The 21,767-nt window shown below is 45.4% G+C and overlaps 1 protein-coding gene across 3 annotated transcripts in view; it reads right to left on the bottom strand.

Annotated features, from left to right (window-relative positions):
- Positions 1 to 21,767, bottom strand: part of PSMD1 (proteasome 26S subunit, non-ATPase 1) — a 117,108-nt gene that overhangs the window by 9,927 nt on the left and 85,414 nt on the right. The window contains exons 19-21 of one of the 3 annotated variants that reach the window (XM_038415537.2): positions 18,766 to 18,868; positions 7,932 to 8,101; positions 948 to 1,040 (exon numbers count right to left, since the gene is read on the bottom strand). In XM_038415537.2, the coding sequence (XP_038271465.1) occupies positions 948 to 1,040; positions 7,932 to 8,101; positions 18,766 to 18,868 (366 nt within the window). Of the gene's footprint in view, positions 1 to 947; positions 4,462 to 6,308; positions 8,102 to 18,765; positions 18,869 to 21,767 lie in introns of those variants that run through there. The other 2 variants (XR_006273982.1, XM_043491574.1) reach the window with 2 other exon arrangements.

Genomic DNA, 21,767 nt, shown 5'->3' with positions numbered 1-21,767 from the left:
CAAGCTTCTGTTCTCTAATCCGAGAACCCCTCATTTCTAGTGTTTGGTTTTCTTAAACTGCTTAGCAGTTTTCACCAGATGCCACACACATTAGCAAGACATGCCTGAGTACACACCTCTGCTGCCTCTCTCTAGCGGCTGGTAGGTCTGCTCCGCCTGCTGCAGTCAAGCCACAGATGGTGATGATCAAGTTCTATGGGCACATGAGCTGCCCTTCTTTGTGTGAGGACACCTATCATGCCAAAGACGACCACCTGAGGCTCAATTTTCTTACCTGGATGTTACCATTTCTACATTTACCTTTTTGCAGCACACAGGCCCACAGACTCTACCCATGAATGCTTAATGAGTTGCGTTAGCTTATGGGACACTTTGGACTCCTGCCCTCAAGAATTGTTATTCATTGCACCTAGGAACCCGAGTCATAAACTCACTGTGCTCGGTGCTGTATGAATACAGAACAAAAAAGATGCTATGCGCAAAGGAGCAATATGTACATGGTAAATACTCCTTTAACAGCTCTCCTGCTCATCCAGCTAGTCAAGGAAGGTGCCAGTCAAATCCCAGCACAGAGATTACAAGTGACAGTGAATTCCAGTCTCAGCAATGAGAGAGACAGAAAGGTGGTGAACTCAGTGAATTAAAATCAATGGGCCAATCTTTATGGCCACTCTCACCCATTTCACAAAGCTCTTGTGGGCAATAAGAAAGCATCCAGGTATGTTGAGTGCAACTGCCATTACAAAGGAAAGAAGTCAGTGAGGAAAAGAATGCTGCTACACGGTCAGAGTTACGTAATATTTACTCTCAGAGATACTAGCAACTGACAATCTTTTCTTCATCCCTAAAGGAACACGTTGCCATGGGCTAATGCCGGGAAGGTTAATGTTCACAGTGGGTGAGTCCACAGAGTGTAGAAAAGTCAGCCAATCAATCAGTTTACCAACCTTTTCCTTCTCCTTTTCCTTTGGTACCTCCAGAGGGGCAGGATATGCAAACGTAGAGGGCTTGCAGTTGGATTTGTACTGGACTTTTGGCATCTAAAAAAAAATACAGACTTTTGAAAGAGTTGTTACAGGAAAGTAAAGGGAAAGAACCAAACAGCAGAATAGCTGCCTTGGTTGCCTTTTCCTCCTTACAAAGATAAACACAAATCATCTAAAGTACAAAAGCTTCCCTTTTCCCCCTCCGGAAGCTGAGAAGCTGCCATCCGTGGCAAATGTTCAGCTGTAACATCGTTATTCAATTATGATATAATTCAACTCTGGTACGACATTTTCTCCTTCTCCAGCTTACTGCACACTATGTACATCCAACTGTTTCTTCATTGTTACGATGCGGTCATGGTTTAGCTATGGCTGACTTTTGCACAAAACTGGCCTTAAGACCTAAAACAGGATCAGCTTTATCTGTGCACGGCAGACTAGACCACGCATCTTCCGCCATTCACTTTTTCCAGTACAAGTTTCACTGGTTTCACATTATATTACACTCCCCCAGTCGGATACGGCCAGACAGCTTTCTTCAACTGCCCTCCTATCTATCCATCCAAATATTTATACTGCACTCACCACCACTGTATCTAAGCTGCTTTTACTTCCCAACACACCTCTTCAGTGCCAGAACAGGTAAGAGTTGGAAGAGGCCAAATGAATGAGCGTTGAAAGCTATATGACCTACAAGGTTTTAGCCAGTAAAATTGAGTTGCTCAACTTACATGAAAAATGTTGTGCACCTTAAAAAATCATCACAAGGAATTAGAGCACAATTAGAGCTGAGAGCCCCAGAAAGCCAAGGGAGGAACAATGGCTGTGTGGTTGTGGCATTGGATGTGGATTCAAGAGATCTGGGATCAAATCCTAGTACTGTCACCAATTCCCTGGGCGCCCTCTGTTAGTATTTGAGAGGTGCTCTGATACTACAGCTGTGACATTGCACGCTATATGATTTTATGAAAATATGCTAATGAATATAATGTAACTGGAATATGCTTCATGGAAAAGGTCTCTTGTAAGGTATCATTACAAAGCTTATAATCTACTGAGCGTGGTCATCCTATTTGTATAAATGTATCACTCTTGTACCTGAAACTAGAAATATGAAATACAACTCTGAGGTCCTATTGTAGTTATGCAATGTGTGGGCCATTAATGGTGGTTTGGAATCTTGATGGCTCCCATCATCCAGGACAATTGACTGTGGATGGCTCTGTTTGCAGGCAGGCCTTCCTGTGAGTCAGCCTGGGAGGAATGAGGGCTTGAGGTCTTACAGTGACATGTGATCGTGTCACCTGAATTGGAATCCATCTTTAACCTGGTACTTTTCCATTTAGAAGAGGGGGGAGGGGGAACCCAGAGACACAAAAGAGTCCCGCCTTGTGCCAAAGCTATATAAGGTGGTGGAACAGAACAAAAGAGGCTGCAGGCATGAGAAATCCCCTAGTTATCATCTGAGCTGGAACAAAGGCTGTACCAGGGGAAAGAATTGTGCCCAGACTAGGAAGGCGTCCAGTCTGTGATAGATGCTTATTGAAACATCTCTGAGGGTGAGATTTTATCTGTATTCAGCTTTTCTACTGTATTAGGCATAGACTTGCGTGTTTTATTTTATTTTGTTTGGTAATTCACTTTGTTCTGTCTGTTACTTTTGGAACCACTTAAATCCTACTTTTTGTATTTAATAAAATCACTTTTTACTTATTAATTAACCCAGAGTATGTATTAATACTGGGGGGAGGAGGGGCAAACAGCTGTGCATCTCTCTCTATCAGTGTTATAGAGGGTGAACAATTTATGAATTTACCCTGTATAAGCTTTATATGGGGTAAAATGGATTTATTTGGGGTTTGGATCCCATTGGGAGTTGGGTATTTGAGTGCTGGAGACAGGAACACTTCTTAAGCTGGTTTCAGTTAAGCCAGCAGCGTTTGGGGGACGTGGTTCAGACCAGGGTCTGGGTTTGCAGCAGGCTGGTGTGTCTGGCTCAAACCAGGCAGGACTCTGAAGTCACAAGCTGCCAGGGGAAACGGGCTAAGGGGTAGTTCCAGCACATCAGGTGGTAGTTCCCAAGGAGTTTTCTGTGATCCAACCAGTCACAACGGTAATGGGGAGCTTACACAGAAATGGCCTTTTGAACCAAGCTCCTTTCAGACTAACTGAGACGTCACTTGTTAGCTGCACACAGAAGGGTGCCATCATTTAACACTAACATACACGGAACGGGAGAGCATTCTGGAGTCGCAGTCCCTTGGCACTGACAGCTCTGCTCCGACGTTATGCCGGGTGATGGCAAACAGCTGTAGCCCTGTAACTTGGACCAGTCCTGCTGACTGCTTTGAAGGTAAGAACTGTAATCCTGAATTTAACCCATATTACACAGGGAGCCAGTGCAGATAGCAGAGCAGGGCGGTGACAGCTTCTCAGAGCCCTGTACTGCTTTATTTGGAACCTTAAAAAAAACAAAAACAAAAAAACAAAAACCAACTGCTGGTTTCATTCTTTGGCGGAGGGAGTTACATTAGCCAACCCAGGGGGATGGATACAGGGGTCACTGAGGCTAAGTCTGATCCACACAGGAGGGGGCAGAGTAGACAGAAAGGGAACTTCCCATGACTGTAGCTATTTGGAATCCAGATGTGGTGAGAAGTCCAGAGCTCACCATGGCCGATGGCTGCTCTGACGCTCGGAGGCCCTTGATGGAGAAGGATGCCATGGAGGCAGTGAATTCTTCAAAGTGCTTCTCTCTCTCCCCGCCAAAGTCACCTCAGCTGTTCCCAGAGGAAGTTGCTGATCTCAGCCAGGTCCCAGCACAGCTGGGATACGCACTGTATGGGTGAGTGAAGTGGACGGAACTGGGTTCAGTCTGGGCATTGCTGGCGTTCCAGTCTATGCTGTTCCACAATCTCCTCTGGTGATTTTACGTAAGTGTGGAACAGGATGGGGGAGAAAGTGGATCCATGTGGGACTCCCTAGTGAGGGTTCTGGAGGCTGAAGACCAGGAGCCCCTCATGAGTCTCTGGGTATGATCGGGGAAGAATGATAGGGTGATATCTAGTTGAGTTGGAGATGTAGTTAATTAACAGCGGAAAATACTTGGTGATACCTGGAGCTGGTCCTTCATAAATGTGGGGTCTTAGCCAGGGCTTAAATTCTCTTGAAGTATTTTCTGAAGCCCCCCATGCCCTCTCCATTTTCCGCCTACCAGACCAGGGTGGGGAAGGAGTGGCGCTTGGGGCTTCTGCCCTATGGTGGGGCTAGGGGCTTCTCTCCCACACAGGAGCGGTGCCGTGACTCCAGCCCTGTGCAGCCCCACAGACATCCTGGAACTGGCTCATGGCCCCCCAGAGCCATGAAAATATTACCAGAGCTGGGCTCCAGACAATTCTAGCTGAATTTAAATCAAGGTCTTAACACAATTTTCGCTGTAACAACAAACAAGAACTACAGGACTTGGGCACTGTTACTATATCAGCAGTAAGAAAAGGAGTACTTGTGGCACCTTAGAGACTAAAATTTATTAGAGCATAAGCTTTCGTGGTGATTGGTGATCTTCCTAAAAAACACCATCCTAGCCACTATGGATGTAGAAGCCCTCTACACCAACATTCCACACAAAGATGGACTACAAGCCGTCAGGAACAGTATCCCCGATACTGTCACGGCTAACCTGGTGGCAGAACTTTGTGACTTTGTCCTGACCCATAACTATTTCACATTTGGTGACAATGTATACCTTCAAATCAGCGGCACTGCGATGGGTACCCGCATGGCCCCACAGTATGCCAACATTTTTATGGCTGACTTAGAACAACGCTTCCTCAGCTCTCGTCCCCTAATGCCCCTACTCTACTTGCGCTACATTGATGACATCTTCATCATCTGGACCCATGGAAAAGAAGCTCTTGAGGAATTCCACCATGATTTCAACAATTTCCATCCCACCATCAACCTCAGCCTGGACCAGTCCACACAAGAGATCCACTTCCTGGACACTACGGTGCTAATAAGAGATGGTCACATAAACACCACCCTATATCGGAAACCTACTGACCGCTATTCCTACCTACATGCCTCTAGCTTTCATCCAGATCATACCACTCGATCCATTGTTTACAGCCAAGCGCTACGATATAACCGCATTTGCTCCAACCCCTCAGACAGAGACAAACACCTACAAGATCTCTATCATGCATTCCTACAACTACAATACCCACCTGCTGAAGTGAAGAAACAGATTGACAGAGCCAGAAGAGTACCCAGAAGTCACCTACTACAGGACAGGCCCAACAAAGAAAACAACAGAACGCCACTAGCCATCACCTTCAGCCCCCAACTAAAACCTCTCCAACGCATCATCAAGGATCTACAACCTATCCTGAAGGACGAGCCATCGCTCTCTCAGATCTTGGGAGACAGGCCAGTCCTTGCTTACAGACAGCCCCCCAATCTGAAGCAAATACTCACCAGCAACCACACACCACACAACAGAACCACTAACCCAGGAACCTATCCTTGCAACAAAGCCCGTTGCCAACTCTGTCCACATATCTATTCAGGGGATACCATCATAGGGCCTAATCACATCAGCCACACTATCAGAGGCTCGTTCACCTGCGCATCTACCAATGTGATATATGCCATCATGTGCCAGCAATGCCCCTCTGCCATGTACATTGGCCAAACTGGACAGTCTCTACGTAAAAGAATGAATGGACACAAATCAGACGTCAAGAATTATAACATTCAAAAACCAGTTGGAGAACACTTCAATCTCTCTGGTCACTCGATCACACACCTAAGAGTGGCTATACTTCAACAAAAAAGCTTCAAAAACAGACTCCAACGAGAGACTGCTGAATTGGAATTAATTTGCAAACTGGATACAATTAATTTAGGCTTGAATAGAGACTGGGAATGGATGAGTCATTACACAAAGTAAAACTATTTCCCCATGGTATTTCTCCCTCCCACCCCACCCCCCACTGTTCCTCTGATATTCTTGTTAACTGCTGGAATTAGCCTACCTGCTTGTCACCATGAAAGGTTTTCCTCCTTTCCCCCCCCTGCTGTTGGTGATGGCTTATCTTAAGTGATCACTCTCCTTACAGTGTGTATGATAAACCCATTGTTTCATGTTCTCTGTGTGTGTGTATATAAATCTCTCCTCGGTTTTTTCCACCAAATGCATCCGATGAAGTGAGCTGTAGCTCACAAAAGCTTATGCTCTAATAAATTTGTTAGTCTCTAAGGTGCCACAAGTACTCCTTTTCTTTTTGCGAATACAGACTAACACGGCTGCTACTCTGAAACCTATATCAGCAGTGTAACAAGCATGTTCCCCAATCCCTTCAATGTTAACGGAAGGATCAAATAAATACTTGGCATGCTGAGGGGAAGATAGCCCTCGAAGTGCTACAATGTAGGGAGAGGAATTAGCTGACCAATTGGTCCTTTCCCTACTTTTATACCTAGGAATCCAGACTGTGTCTCCTATTTCTAGCCTCACTCCCGAATCCTCATGGGCATAGTTTGACAGTTTGGTGGGTTTAGAATCTACCAATATTTTAATGAAGTGAGTGCCATTTGATGAGAGACTCTGAAATTGCAAGGTTTCATCTCCTGCAGTGAAATGTACACGGTGCAGGAAAGAAAACCAGATAACGCATACAATGCGCCAATGCACATAAATAAGCCTGGGAAAGATTGCTGTACACGATCGAGCTTTTCCAGCACAAAGAGGGAGACTGCAGCACAAACTGCAAAACATTCAGGCTTCCGTCACTCTAGATTCTGACTCAAACTCAAACTGCCGATTTACCAGTGACTTTCAGAGTGAAATACTGGCTCCTCTCATTCCACGTTTTAGGCATATTTTTCAAACTCAGAGAGTGAAGTATCACATCCTTAGCCAGGAGGCACTAGGCTTTCTGTAATGGGAAGCTTTAAAGTGTAACCTTTTGAAGGGCTTATATAATACAATCTTTAATACTCAGATCTCTACCCACAGGGACTGAATGATTCAAATCCCACCAGTCACCCACGGTAATATCAGCCCTATCTATGCTAAGGCTCAAACAAAATTGAGGCACTACGATTAATTAGCTTTTCACAATCTTCCAGCTACAGTTTCTAGCACACCTTAGCTAGCTACGGTGGATAAGGTCAAAATATGTTCTAAAACCATCTCCTATCCTATCCTATATTACAGCCTATGAAGGTGTCTTAATGCACCATTACCAAGGCACAGTATAGTGTTTCAATGGGCACAGTGCAGTCAATGCATCTTTGGAACTCTTTCCTCAAACAACTGGACTCCTTCAGAGATTTACGATAGGGGCTGTATTCATATCCCCCCCCCCCACACTGTAACAGCCATGATTTCTCTATCTCCTCCAAAGAAGGCAAGGTTATATAATAAGCAGCTAGGACATGATGGCCAGGCAAACTGTTAGAAGCTGGTTCAACGGGAACAGAGTTTAAAAAGAGTTCCCAAATTTGGATGGTGCCCAAAGCTCTGCCAGGCTGACCTCCACAGATTCTCTGCAGATGAGCTGATAGCATTCAGAATGAAAAGGGGGTAAACCAGAAAGCTAATGCAGAGGCCAGACACAATGGTACTGGTGCAACATAAGGACCCCAGGAAATTAAATCTTACAGACTGCATTCCCTTGGTGATGAAAAGAACATGGTTAGGAAAGGCGTTGCTCTCTTTGTGCCAGCAACTCATTATAAACATTCAGCTATTGATACTCTTCAGCACCATGCAGAACACATGATTCTTGTTCTGTTTGTAGTAAGATTCCCTTCATGAACAAACTTGCAGAAAACTAATGATTGGTGGTTATGATGGAAATCATCATGGAACTGCAAGCAGTTGTCATCCAGCTATTTAATCTCTCATCAGACTACTGTATCAACCATGGAAGCACATACCTTAAGGTCCTTGTTAAGGCCAATCACACAGGTTGGGGTGTAAGCCAATGACAAGAAGTGTGAGAGGGGGAACCAGAACCAGAACTGAGTGAAGACCAGTACCCCCACCACTGAAGGCATGTGAGTATGTCCTGTCCTTGACTGCAGCGAGATAGTTACATTATGGCCACCTGAGGAGAAAGGGAGAATCACAGACAGAGTCAGTTAGGAGAGGGCTGCCAGTCCGCTTCTTAGTGCTGCTTAACACAGACACTTGAATGAGCTGCCTCTGAAACAACTGCCAGGAAGACAGCTATAGAGAAACTAAACCACAGTGTCCTCAACACTCAACTTGAAGAGCAAACCCTCTGGGATGCAGTTCCCCTATTATTTCAGCTTCTGGTCTCAGGTTATGAACCACCGCCTGTGGCAATATAATTTACAGCGGTGCTTTGGGCAGCTAGTTATTGTCCCAACATGGAACCAGTAGAGAGACAACTCCTCCCTGCCCCCGGCAAATGAATTTTGTCAAGAGAGCATCAAGACAATAACACTTCAATTGTGGTATGGACAGCGGAAGGGTCAGCACATGAGCAAACAAACAGTCAGACCTGTGGTACAGGCAATTTCACCATGCAAATCACTGACAGATCACAGGAAACACAGATTGTGCGTCTGGTTTTCTATGATATTCATTTAATAGGACTGTTCTTACAATGCTAAGGCTTATGCCCTGAACTGCTATTGTCCTACAGATGAAATACGCCTATGCTTTTATTCGTCCCAGTAGAAAAAAAAATGTAAACAGCAGCAACTTCGACAGTAATTTCTAGAGGTTATCAATCTAAGCAGCAAAGAGACAAGCTTGTGCAAGCTTTGCAATAGAATTAAATCTCTGTCAGAAAACAAAATCTTTAGCTTTCTACTTGCAAAGCAGAGACCAAAACAACTCAACATGTTGATGCAGTGCAGAAACATTCAGCTAGAAACTGAACTTGAAGGCTAGGGCTGCAGGCAGAGAGTGAAAGTGTTAATCTGATTTTCAGTCCTCTGATGGGTTTAGCAGAGTGAGTTGAAGAGGTCAACAGGCAAGTCCATTACCGCTGACGAGGCCAGGTGCAGAGAGGCTAATTGTGTTAAAATACAATCAAGCACTCGTTCTGAGTGCAGTGCAATTTATAACAGATTCCCAGACCCAGATCAGCATTCCTTTGCCCTGTATAAGTAGCCACCCATAGTGGGGCTGCTCAGTGCTGCTGCTGCCAGAGTTTGGGAGATGCACCGAGAAACAAAGGATAATGAGATCAATTTTTGCTAATATGCTAGCTGATTAAGATCAGATCTGCTGCTTGTGATCAAGCTGGGAAAACCATTGTTTAAAACACACACACAAAGAAAGGAAAAGGATTCTTGCACTGTGCCATCCCAATGCTCTGCACACCCACTTTCTCTGGGGCTTGCCTGTTGTCACCACAAGATTTCACACTCATTCCTTTGCCTTCTGAAAGAAGACAATGCGGTACTGTTTTCTTATTGAGGAAAGAGAAGAACACCATCTCATCTTACAAATATCTCCTATGTGCTCCACCCACTACTCTCTTGCAGTTCCCCTTTTTTTGGTTTATTGTTATCAATTATTTGTACTGCAGTAGCCGCTAGACACTCTGTTCAGAGATCAGGACCCCACTGCGGTAGGCACTGTACAAGCACACAAACATACTCCCTGCAAATAAAGACATTGCACGTTCATGGTTTCTAGCCTTTTCTCCCTTTGTACGTTTAAGCTTTTACTTTACTGTGTTACTATCTATATGATCATAAGATAGACTATGAAAAAAAACCACCTGCACATTGCTGAAGCAACTTTAATCTTGTTTTATTTTAACTACTGGAATTTTATTTTCCAACCTTTTATTTTTAACCTTCAGAATTATATTATCCACTCCTTGGAATTTCCTGGCTGAGTGACAGATCTCAAAGATATGTTCATGCCATTTTCTCTGCTCTCCATAAATGCACACTCAACATTAACATCCACAGTTTTGTGGGGGAGCAGGAAAGATGGAAGGACCTTGTGTTGCATGACAGTTATTGCCTTAATCATTAAGCAGCAGCACCAACAGGCTTAGAAGAGATACATTACAGGCCAGAGAAGATGCTTCTAATGAGGTCTTAAAGGAGATTAAACATGGAGGATCTTCAGATTCACTCCCACACCTATATTGCTACTGACACAAAGTCTATTGGACCTACAGTTTATAACCCTAAAGTTACCAGGATCTGCTATGCTAGATTTTATATGGACTCATAACAGCAAAGAACACAAACTAGGTTATGCTGTTATATATCCCAGTGAATTCACTCCTTAAGTGGCTGTGCTGCAAGCATCTAAGGGCTTGTCTACAGTTACCGGAGGCGACTGATGCATCAGCAGTCAATTTAGCGGGTCCTGACCCGCTAAATCGACCATTGATTGCTCTCCTATCGACTCCAGGATCAAGAAGAGTAAGGGGAGTTGATGATAAATGCTCTCCCATCAACATGTGTAGTGTGGACCACACGGTAAGTAGATCTAAGCTATGTCAATTTGAGTTACGCTTTTCATGTAACTAATTGCGTAGCTTAGATCGACTTTTCCCTTTAGCATAGACAAGGTCTAACTTCCATGATTTCCTCCCACCCAGTTGTAAGTCTGTCTGATGGGACAAATCCCTTGCTGAAGACACTCAGAGCATGGCCCAGGGCAACACGATGGTGTTCAGCTCATCATCACTGGGTCACATCAACGTACAACAATGAGATGGTTCACAGCCCCTGGAAAAAAATGCCCAAAGGCTCCCCCAACACTACCATGCTGATTATTTTTTAAATCAGCAGAGGCACATAGCTTACTTCACCTAGGACAGCATGAAGACCACCTGTGCTATATTTCCAGAGCAGAAAGGTCAATATTTCATCCAATAAACCACCAAGCCTCTAGCAGAGTCAATGTCAACTTGTGTCAGCGAGGTGATTCACATATGCAATAGAACACAAAAGACAGCACTCATCTAGTAGGCAAAAGTATTAATGTACATAATGGCTTATGTTTCTAATAGCTAGAGTTACTGATGGAAGGTCTGATTTTAAATTGGGACTCTGTAAACAGAGGTGGGCAAGGACAGGAGAAAGGAGTAGTGCTTTTTCCGTGTCTCATAGGAGTTGAAAGCAACACTGAATTGGAGGTATATGAGGGAACCCCTCTGTGCAGCTGAATATATTCTTGCAAGAAATCAAAAGAGTTTAGGATTTGAAACAGGAAAAACATTTCCTGGCAGATCTATGCTTACTGGGGTAACAATACTGAGATGGACTTACAAGCACAAATCCAAAGTGAGCTCTTCCCTAAGTAATTTGGAAGGAAACTTCTCACCTCACCCTCCTGAGAGGTCTTCCTAGCATCACAACCACACCAAAAATCCCTGATGGCTCGGTCCCACCTGCCCTTACTCCTGTGGATCTTAACTTCTTCTTAGCCATTCATTATTAGTTAAGCTTCACAGCTACACAGTATAGGACATAAAACCAAGATGGTACCTGGTGCAAGGAGCTCACAATTCAAAAGTCAAAAGGACCCATTCAACTATCTTTGGCGCACTCCTTATCCACCCACCTCCACCACACTCTTGACTGAGAGGGAAGATAATTCACACTAAAACAGGGCCCTGCAAGGGGCAGTGCACTGTCCTGCACTTGACTTGTTTAAAGTATCGGTACTTTACTTCTGTTTGTATTTTTCTGTTAGAATGCAACTGTATTTTTCTCCCTTTGCATTTAGTTAACACAGATGTGTTTTTTGTTTCTTTAGTAGAAACTGAAATTAACTTGGTTATGTTATCACAGCCTCAGGATTATCAGTGCTGTCAATTTTAACTCGGGAGCAATTTAGTTAGCAGCTGCTCATGAGCCAACCACTGGAGCAGAAAATGCATTTTGGAGGCACTACATAAATGCTGGCTTATCGACCTTGGCTGGTGTTTCCTTCTCACTTGTAGCGAGGGGAAGATTTAAAACTAGAATAGATACTTAGTGCACAGAGGATCTCTTAAAGCAGGTTAAACTGTGAGGTCTAAAAGAGATCACAAGTTCACTCCTAGAGCTTGAACCTACTAATATATATTTTTTCAGATACTGTATGTTAATTTGGGAAGGGACAGAGAAAGAACCCTTGTCAGCTAAGCACAAGAGAGGAAAAGACTACACAAGTTTAGGGGTTTGGGGAGAAAACCTAGTTAGCATTTAAAAAAACCCTGTACACTGAAACTACCTAACAAGGCAAGCCTCTAGCAAAATGCAGCTGTTTAGACCTAACAATTAAACACTGACCAAGTTTTTTATTTCCACTTCAACAGCACTCCCCTCATGCGACACCACAAGTCTAATGTCTACTTCATTGTGGGAGCAAAAAAACATGACAGCTCTCCCCAACTCTCTGAAAATGCTGCCCTCTGTGTTAAAGCCCTGTCGCTGGGATAGAATTGCTCCCCTTTTCCCTCCCATGAAGTATTACAAGTTCAACTGCACCAGCTACGGCAGATGACACTACGCCTCTCTGCCTGTAACAGTGATTCAAGTTTCAGCCTCTGCCGCTCCCTGCCTCAGAGAAGCATTTCTAGTGGAGCAGCGAAGATCAAGGGAATTCAGGGATTAATGCATGTTCTTTTTGAAGAGTCTCCGGTGAATGAGGTAGCAGGTTATGAAAATTTTAGTCCATGGCTTTCTTTGAATTCACACACACATTGAGAGTATTCAGATGGAGACATCCAAGACTGAGGAAGCTATACAGCTAGAGAGAACTGTTGTTATGCTACTGGGGGAGGATGATATGGCTCTGGAGGTCATGGTGGATCATAATCTAAATATGAGTAATCAGTATAACACTGTTGCAAAAAAAAAAAAAAAAAAAAACCCAATCATAATTCTGGATTTATGAGCAGGAGTGTTTTAAAGGAAGACACAAGAAGTAATTCTTCCGCTCTACTCCGCGCTGATTAGGCCTCAACTGGAGTATTGTCTCCAGTTCTGGATGCCACATTTCAAGAAAGATGTCCTCTGAGGGAAGATTGAAAAAAATGGGTTCGTTCAGTCTGGAGAAGAGAAGACTGAGGGGGAACATGAGAACAGTTCTGAAGTACATAAAAGGTTGTTACAAGGAGGAGGGAGAAAAATTGTTTTTCTTAACTTCTGAGGATAGGACAAGAAGCAATGGGCTTAAATTGCAGCAAGAACGGTTTAGGTTAGTCAGGAAGTTTTTCCTAATGTCCGTCACAGTGGTTAAGCACTGGAATAAACTGCCTAGGGAGGTTGTGGAATCTCCATCATTGGAGATTTTTAAGAGCAGGTTGGACAAACACCCGTCAGGGATGGTCTAGATAATACATAGTCCTGCCCTGAGTGCAGGGGACTGGACTGGATGACCTCTCGAGGTCCCTTCCAGTCCTATAATTACTTCATACACTTTCCCAGTCTTCCCCCCCCCCCCCCACAGACACACACCCTACCTCTCTCTCTCTCTCTTCCAAGCTGCTGTATGATAAATGAATAAGATAGGAACAAGATTTTACCTGATTTTTTTAACTTGATCCTGTCAGAGATAAAGTTCAAAACAGGTTCACATCTATGAAAAAAATCTATGACCCAGCTGGCCTGAGGCTTCATGGCACATGCTACACTACAGGAGACTATGGTTTGGGAGTAGCCTTGAGTCTTGTGTCAACCAGGCTCCTGGAGCTCAGGTTTGATAAGGGGGAGGGGTGATGTCAGAGGAAGGAAGATGACTGTAGTGATGCCAGTGTCTCCTACCAGCCACGGTCCTAAAACAAAGGTCAGTGTCTGTCCTCTGACCAAGCTGCAGCAAGTGTGCTGTGAATGGAGCTCTCAAATGTAGGATGAGAGGATTCAAGGGGGGAAATGGCCCATAGTACAACAGGACAGGAGGTGGAAGTCGCATTTGATTGTGGGAAGAAAAAAAGGTTACCTTCCTTTCGTAAGGTAACTTTGTTCTTTGAGATGCCTTGCTCACGTCCATTCCATTCTAGGTGCATGCACACACACGTGCACAGTCATCAGAGACTTTTGCCTTAGCGGTATCCACAGGGTCGGCCGTGGCACCCTCTAGAGCGCCACGCTCATGAGTTGGTATATCAGGCACCACCGGCCCTATGCCCTCTCAGTTTTTGCTTGCCGGCAACTCCGACAGAGGGGCAGAAAGGTGGGTCATGGAATGGATATGAGCAACACATCTCAAATAACAGCTATGAAAGGTGGGTAACCGTTTTTTCTTCGACTGCTTGCTCATGTCAATTCCATTCTTGGTGACTCACAAGCAATATCCCTGGAGGTGGGCTCGGAGTTCACAGTCATGCATCTTCCAGCACTGCTCTACCAAAGCCAGCATCATCTCGAGCTTATTGGGTAAGCACATAGTGAGATATGAACGTGAACAGATGACCAGTGAGCAGCTCTGCAGATATCCTGAATGGGCACTTGGGCCAGGAAGGCCACCACTGAGGCCTGCGTTCTAGTTGAGTGCACGGTGACAACTGCCGGCGGAGGCACCTTCGCCTGATCATAGTAGAAACTGATGCAGACGGTGATGCAAGATGAAATCCTCTGGGCAAACACAGGATGACCTTTCATCCTACTTGCTACCGCGACAAATAACTGAGTCGACTTGCGAAACGGTTTGGTCCTGTCTATGTAGAAGGGTAGAGCTCTCCTGATGTCCAGGGAGTGCAATCTATGTTTCTCCTCAGACTTATAAGGCTTTGGAAAGAAGACTGCAAGAATATGTCGTGGCTCGTATGAAACTGCAAAACCACCTTGGGCAGGAAGCCAGATGCAGTCGCAGCTGGACCTTGTCCTTGAAGGACACCGTATAAGGTGGTTCCAGGATGAGTGCCCTAATCTCGGAAACCCTTTGGGCAGAAGTTATCGTCACCAGGAATGACACTTTCCAGGAGAGCAGAAGAAGAGAACAGGATGCAAAGGGCTCGAAGGGCACTTTCATGAGCCATGTGAGTACCAGATTAGGCTCCCAGGGAGGGACAGGATCCCAGACTTGAGGGTAGAACTGCTCCAGACCTTTTAAGAACCGGACCGTCATGCCATGCACTAAGACTGATCTGCCCTGAAATGGATGAAAGGGACAACCCTTGGAACTGGAGATGTACAAGGTAATCCAGGATCAGCTGCAGCAAGGCCTGCTCAGGCCCAACCCCTTGGGCCGAAGTCCAGCACGTGAAGCGTTTCCATTTACCCAGATGGGTGGCTCTAGTGGAGGGCTGTCTGCTTCCCAGTAGGACCTGGACTCACACCGAGCACTCCTGCTCTTCAGCAGTCAACCATGGAGCAACCAAGCTGTGAGGTGCAGAGCTGCCTGGTTTGGGTGCAGGAGCCGGCCGTGATTCTGCGACAGGAGATCCAGCCAGTAGGGCAGCAGCATCGGGGCCAACACCGACAAGTCCATAAGCGTGCTGAACCAGTGCTGAGGAGGCCAAGCCAGGGCAATCAGGATGACTTTTGGCCTTGTCCTGCTTGACCTTCATGAGGACCTTGTGGAGCAACAGCACTGTCGGGAAAGCGTACATCAGATATCCCGACCGCGGGAACAGAAAGGCATCCGAAAGGAAGTCCCTGTCGATCCTCCGGAACAAGCAGAACAGGTGGCACTTCCTGTTGTGGCGAGTCGCAAACAAGTCTACCTGGGGAAACCCCCGTCTTCAGAAGATCTGGTCAACCACATCAGGGTGGAGAGACCACTCGAGGCGAGAGGAGAAGGTTCTGCTGAGGCGATCCACCAAAACATTCCTGGTTCCAGGGAGGTACACTGAGTGGTCCAGCATCTTGACTACCAGGTCCAGGTCATGCCTGTTGGGGATGTAGAATGACACTAACCATGCCTGCAGTGGGCAGAGATGGAGCTGGGCATGGTGGACCAGGTAGGTGCAGGATGTCATATGACCTAACAACTGTCAGCAGGTGTGGGTAGTGGTGAGCGGATTATCCCCCACCCAGGAGATTACGTTTGACATGAAGTAGGACTCCAAAAGAAATGTCCTTGCCCGCATGGCGTCGAGAACTGCTCTAATGAACTCTATCCACTGCACTGGAACTAGGGTTGACTTCTTTTCATTCACTAATAAGCCCAAGTCATGGCATGAGGCTGCACTGCTCCTACACCGCAACGCCCACCGGCGTGTCCTGCACCAAGCCTGTTGCTGTCGATGCCAAGTGAGGTTTGTCCGATACGGCGACCAAGGACTGGTGGGACAGGGGCATTGGCATAACGGGCATACACCAGGTGTTTCACTAGGGCCATTAGGTCAGTCACTGGCCCTGTTGCCAGGTCGGCATCGCCACAGTGGATGCACCTTCCAGAACCCAGTCGCGTTGCTGTCTAGACGAGGGACTGAGCCCCATCTCCATGCCGGAGAAGTTCTCTTCCCCTGGAGACCAAGGCGGGGCCGTCGAGGCCTGGGTCTGCCGGCTAACCGTCGCCACAGGTAACCGGTGCCTGAAATAGTCAGACTGGTGGCAGAAGTAGGGAGAGTGGCACTGAGCTGGGAGCGTCCCCAAGGCGTCGGTGGCCGTCGCCATGAAGACGACTGGTGTTGACTGTAAGATGATTGGCATCTCTCTAGGCGAGCCCTGGCGCGAAGGCAGAGACCGGGATTGCAGTACCAGTGACCTGTTGTGGCAAACTGGCGACCTGGGCTGAAGAGAAGACCAATGGCATGACGACACAGGGCTCTGCCTTGACTCTGGAGACCGGCAGTGCTTGCTTGCCTTCTGGGAGGCCTTCACGGCCAGCTTGCCCTCATGGGGAGCCTTAGCTGGGTCCATCCTTGTTGCTCTCCGGGTACCAAGAGGGCGCTGACTGTGCCATCAGCCTGGTTCCCCTACTGCTCCCTGGAGTTGGTGGTGAGTTCTTAGGGGGGTAGTACTCCCTGCGGCAGAGCCCCCTTGCAGGTCCGGTGTGGGCGGGTGGCCCGAGCAGGGTCCTATACCCAATGCCCCTTGATCTGGCTTGCTTGGTGCCAGGTCCCTCTTCTTGGGCGCCAGCAAAGGGGGCACTGAAGTCAAAGGGCTGTGTGCTGTGCCCAGCCATACCAGCTCCAAGTCTGGGAGAAGAGCAGCCTCCGTGAGGAGGGCCTTCAAGCAAATGTCACATTCTGTGTCCTGGGATGCAAGTTTTTACAGATGTGACACTTCTCTTTTTACGGGATTTCCCCAGGCACTACAAACAGCTGCTGTGCGGGTCACTAACAGGCATAGTCCTGTTGCAGTCAGAGCCGGGCTTAAATCCCTGAGACCAGGGCATGCCCCGCCTTGGGCAAAGTCCCCTCCGGGTCCCTAACTGACTGACTGACTGCTTACTTACTAACTAAACTACTACAAGCTATTTACAGCTAAAGCACAGAGCTCAAGCTAGAGAAAAAACCCCACTGACCACTTGTGAAGCAAGGGAAAGAGGTGTTCATAGAATCTCAGGGTTAGAAGGGACCTCAGGAGGTCATCTAGTCCAACCCCCTGCTCAAAGCAGGACCAATCCCCAATTTTTGCCCCAAGCCCTAAATGGCCCCTCAAGGATTGAACTCACAACCCTGGGTTTAGCAGGCCAATGCTCAATCTACTGAGCTATCCCTCCCCCTGACTTTCACCGGGCAGTAAGAAGGAACTGAGAGCGCATCGGGCCAGTGGTGCCTGATATACCGAGGCATGAGCGCAGCACTCCAGAGGGTGCCACAGCTGACCCTACGGATACCACTAAGGCAAAAGTGTCCGACGACTATGCACGTGGGGGCATGCACACCTGGAATGGAAATGACGTGAGCAAGCACTGGAAGAAGAATAGGAACATCTGATATCACTAAATTAAGAGCCCTGCAAGAGTGAGCTCTTGAGAAAGGAAAGAAAGGGCACATCTTTTAATTTGTTTTCCTTTTCTCCATGGAATCTCTCCTTAATAGGTCTTGTTGATCAGCACCGGGGGTTATAAAGTCTTTAATAGTTTAAATCCATGGTGTAACACTTAGTCACTAGCAGTTGTGTAACGAAATTCTCCAAACTGGCAAGCTACAGACATAAGCAGATGCCCTTTGATGACAATAGCTTTGGCTTTTCTGCAATAATACTGATACAATTAATTGTGCTTCCTTCTCTGAACCTTTTCCCCAACAATGAGGAAACATGCTCACTAATGGAGTTAAAAAAATAATTTAACACAGATCCCAAAGAAAGTTGAAAGACAAATACCACAAGGTTTCCACACTGACTTGTGAAGAAACTACTTTCCATAGAAAGGAAGCAACATATAAACACCACTTATGTACTGTAAATCAAGGCTCTGGATGACAAATGGATTCAAAGGAAAATGAAAAGAAGTACTTGCGGCACCTTAGAGACTAACAAATTTATTTGAGCATAAGTTTGTGAATACAGACTAACACAGCTGCTACTCTGAAACCTGTCAAAGGAAAATGACACTTTGGGCAGAAATCTGGAAAAGGATTACCTTTAAAGTTTGGAACAGTTTTACACAGAAACTGTGTTGAAGAGGTTTTATTTTTGCAGTCAGATGAAACCCCCTGAAAACGAGGGGTTTATGGAAGCTCTGATACCCCTGTAACTATCATACCTTTTGTGATAATCCTCCGTCTGTGAAACTCCCATGTAATGATGTATAGCTCTAGGTTAGTCAGAGCTCCAGGCTTCCAAATCCTTTTCACCATTGGCTTCAAGAGACCTAGAACACTTCCGGAGGCCTGATCAAAGTCTTAGAACTTTTTACTACTTTAATATTAAGGAAGGTTACCTGCATCCAAGATGCCCTGGGCCAGGATTGCTCCAAACTTGGCCATAACATCGTCATGCTTATCATTAATGACTTTGGAATAGAGCTGTCTGAACTGGCTGACCTGTAAGAGGAGAAAGAAAACCTGAGGTAAAATATTGATTCACACCAGTAACAGAAAAGCTAGCCACAGAAAACAGGGAGTTCTTTCTCTGTAAGGGTTCAATCACATTCAATCACAGTAGAAAGAGGCAAGTCAAACAACTAGGATTCTTTTATGTATCTCCAGAGTAGACAGGACATCTGATGGTAGCACCAGTTTCCCTTCATTTCCTGTTTCTGCAATAAGCCCTCCCAAACTATATCTATGCCCACCACCCCTAGGAACTGAAAAAGGCCCATCAAAAAGACTCCCGCCATTCCCAGGCATAGCTAGAAGGTGGTTTGAGCAGGCTTCTTCCCCTATGGTCCCTTTTGCTGTTGGTAATCCCCAAGTCCTCTTTCCAGGTACTCACTTCAGCTGCAGGTAAGTGGGCAGATATATCTGCTAAGGCAGTAAAGCTACTGTGGAAGCACTCGGAAACAACAGCTGATCCACAGCGAGATTTCCAACGTTCTAAATGCAGTTTTAAAACTCTATCAAGAGCTGATGCTCACTTCCTGCCATAACATACTTCCCAAAACCTATTAAACATTTTCCCAGAGGACCTTCTTCTCCAGAGAACAGTCCAGACAATCAGTGACTTTGCCCCCACTGATGAGATTTTGAAAGAGACCCTCGTATTTCTGCTGACACACAGTATTCATGCCCACATGTAAGCGAAAAGGCTGAGCAGCATGCAATTGCTTGGAATGCCTTGAGCATGCTTGTAAGACATACTGTGGTTGGAGTAGGTCAGGAGTTTTCCAGCAAAACCAGTATTTGATGGAAAATGCTGGTTTGTTGAAACCAAAATGTTCCACAAAAATTTGTTTCAATGAACTTCCTATAAACACAGACAGTGTTCTGACAAAACCTGGCCTTGCTTTCTGCCAACACAACTGGCAGGCTGCTGGGGAGCCCAGGCTTCCAGGACCCCTGGCTCTGTGGCAACCCTACCATGAGGACTGCTACAGGGCTGGAGATCCCAGGTCTTCCATACTCCTTGCTCGGAACCATGAGCCTGGAAAGCCTGGGGGCTCTCAGAGGTTTCAGGTTCCCTGGCTGGGACAGGGCTCATGGGGAACTGGGACCCTGAGAGCTTGGAATTTTGGAAACAGAACAATGAGCATTTAAAATTACTTTTTTCAGATCTCCATTCTGCAGAAATTTTTGAAATTTCTATTTTTCTTCCTTTTGAAATGGAACGCGTTTTTCACAATGTCCCGTGTCATGGAAATTACGACATTCAACAGCTCATCTTCCACCCACAGCTGCCTTCTCAGGTATTTTATAACTGACAATTACTATAACAAATTGTTGGTAAAACTTGGAACAAGGATTTCAGCTCAGGTGTGCCTGACTGGGGAATAATGTACAATCGTAGTTTCTACCCACCGTGTACAGGAGAGCTCAAGCACTGGAACTGTACTAGTTCAACCGGTCCCTCCTCACTCCATCCCACAATGCACTGCTTCTTGTTTTGAAATTATTAAATGTCCTTGCTCCCAGCAACAGTTCTTCAGGAGACCCATTATATGTTAGTGCAACCATGGGAAGAAGGTGTATAGGGCAGGAATGCATCAAAAGAATGGATATACTGAATGGTGCAAGGACAAGAGTTATTGTTGCAATCAATATCTCTATTACCTTGTCTAGTGAAGACCAAAATATGAAGTGCCAGAAGTAGGATTATAATTCAGGAGGTCCTGACTCCTATTACTGAGTTCAGACTATTAGATTCCCCACCAGCACCCCATAAGAAAAAAATATCCAAAGAAAGATTGTTTCATCAATAGAAAGACCATTAACATGACTCATAGGACTTTAAGGTCAGAAGGGACCATCATGATCATCTAATCTGCCAAGTCTTGAAGTCAACAAACCAGAAAACCGTGTTAGGAATTACATTTTATGAGACCAAGATTCAACAAGGTTGGAAGAAAACAATCATAGTGAGTGAAGATCAGGAGAAGACTAGAATCCAAGAGATATTTTACTATAAAATATTGCTAGACTCTATAGTAAAAATGTTTACGGGAGGCTCAAAACATCCTGTGAAACTGGAAACACCACACTTCAGAGCTAAAAGAATCAATCTCTTGTTCCAAACTGATAGCAAACGATTTCTCCGCTACACTTCATGACGCAAATTCTGGACTGGAGGTATTAAGAAGCTGTTGGAAAATTTATAGTTGGAGAACAATGGTTTCTTTCCAAACATGACATGCTGTCTCTCAACACTGCTGATTCATTGATACTTACAAAGGAAATGGGATCCTAGCCAAACAAATATTTATTTTCTTTCAGTTACTGTTTTGGAACTAAATCGGTGTTACCTGATCTAGTTTTAAAATTGGTTCAGGCCAGCTCATTTTAAAAGACAGTTTAGTCAATGACTGTGGATGGGTCAAGCTTTGGTTTAGAAACTGTCCTTTAGCCAGTGTAGTGTTCCATACAAAAAGGTTTTTCCTCAGACAGAAAAAATGCACTATGCTGGCTGAATCACAGCTGCCTTAAAGGAAAAGTGCACTGTACTCCATCCTCTTTCCTTGCCCTTCTGACAATTAATTCTGGTTATAATAGCAATCAGTTCCTTTAGAAGTCACCACATTTAATCTAGAGGCGCTCCAGACCAGTGACTCATCCTTTCCAGGCTACTGTACCCCTTTCAGGAGTCTGATTTGTCTTGCATACTCCCATCCCCTGCAAGTTTCACCTCACTTAAAAACTGCTTGCTTACAAAATCAGACATGAAAATACAAAAAAAAGTGTCACAGCACACTATTCCTGAAAAAATTTGCTTACTTGCTCATTTTTACCATCTAATTATAAAATAAATCAACTGGAATATAAATATTGTACTTACATTTCAGTGTGTAGT

Source organism: Dermochelys coriacea, chromosome 9 (assembly GCF_009764565.3).
Source record: "Dermochelys coriacea isolate rDerCor1 chromosome 9, rDerCor1.pri.v4, whole genome shotgun sequence".
In the NCBI taxonomy this organism is placed as follows: Eukaryota; Metazoa; Chordata; order Testudines; family Dermochelyidae; genus Dermochelys; species Dermochelys coriacea.
The sequence above is the reverse complement of the archived record's forward strand: the minus strand, read 5'-3'. Positions and strand labels throughout refer to the sequence as shown.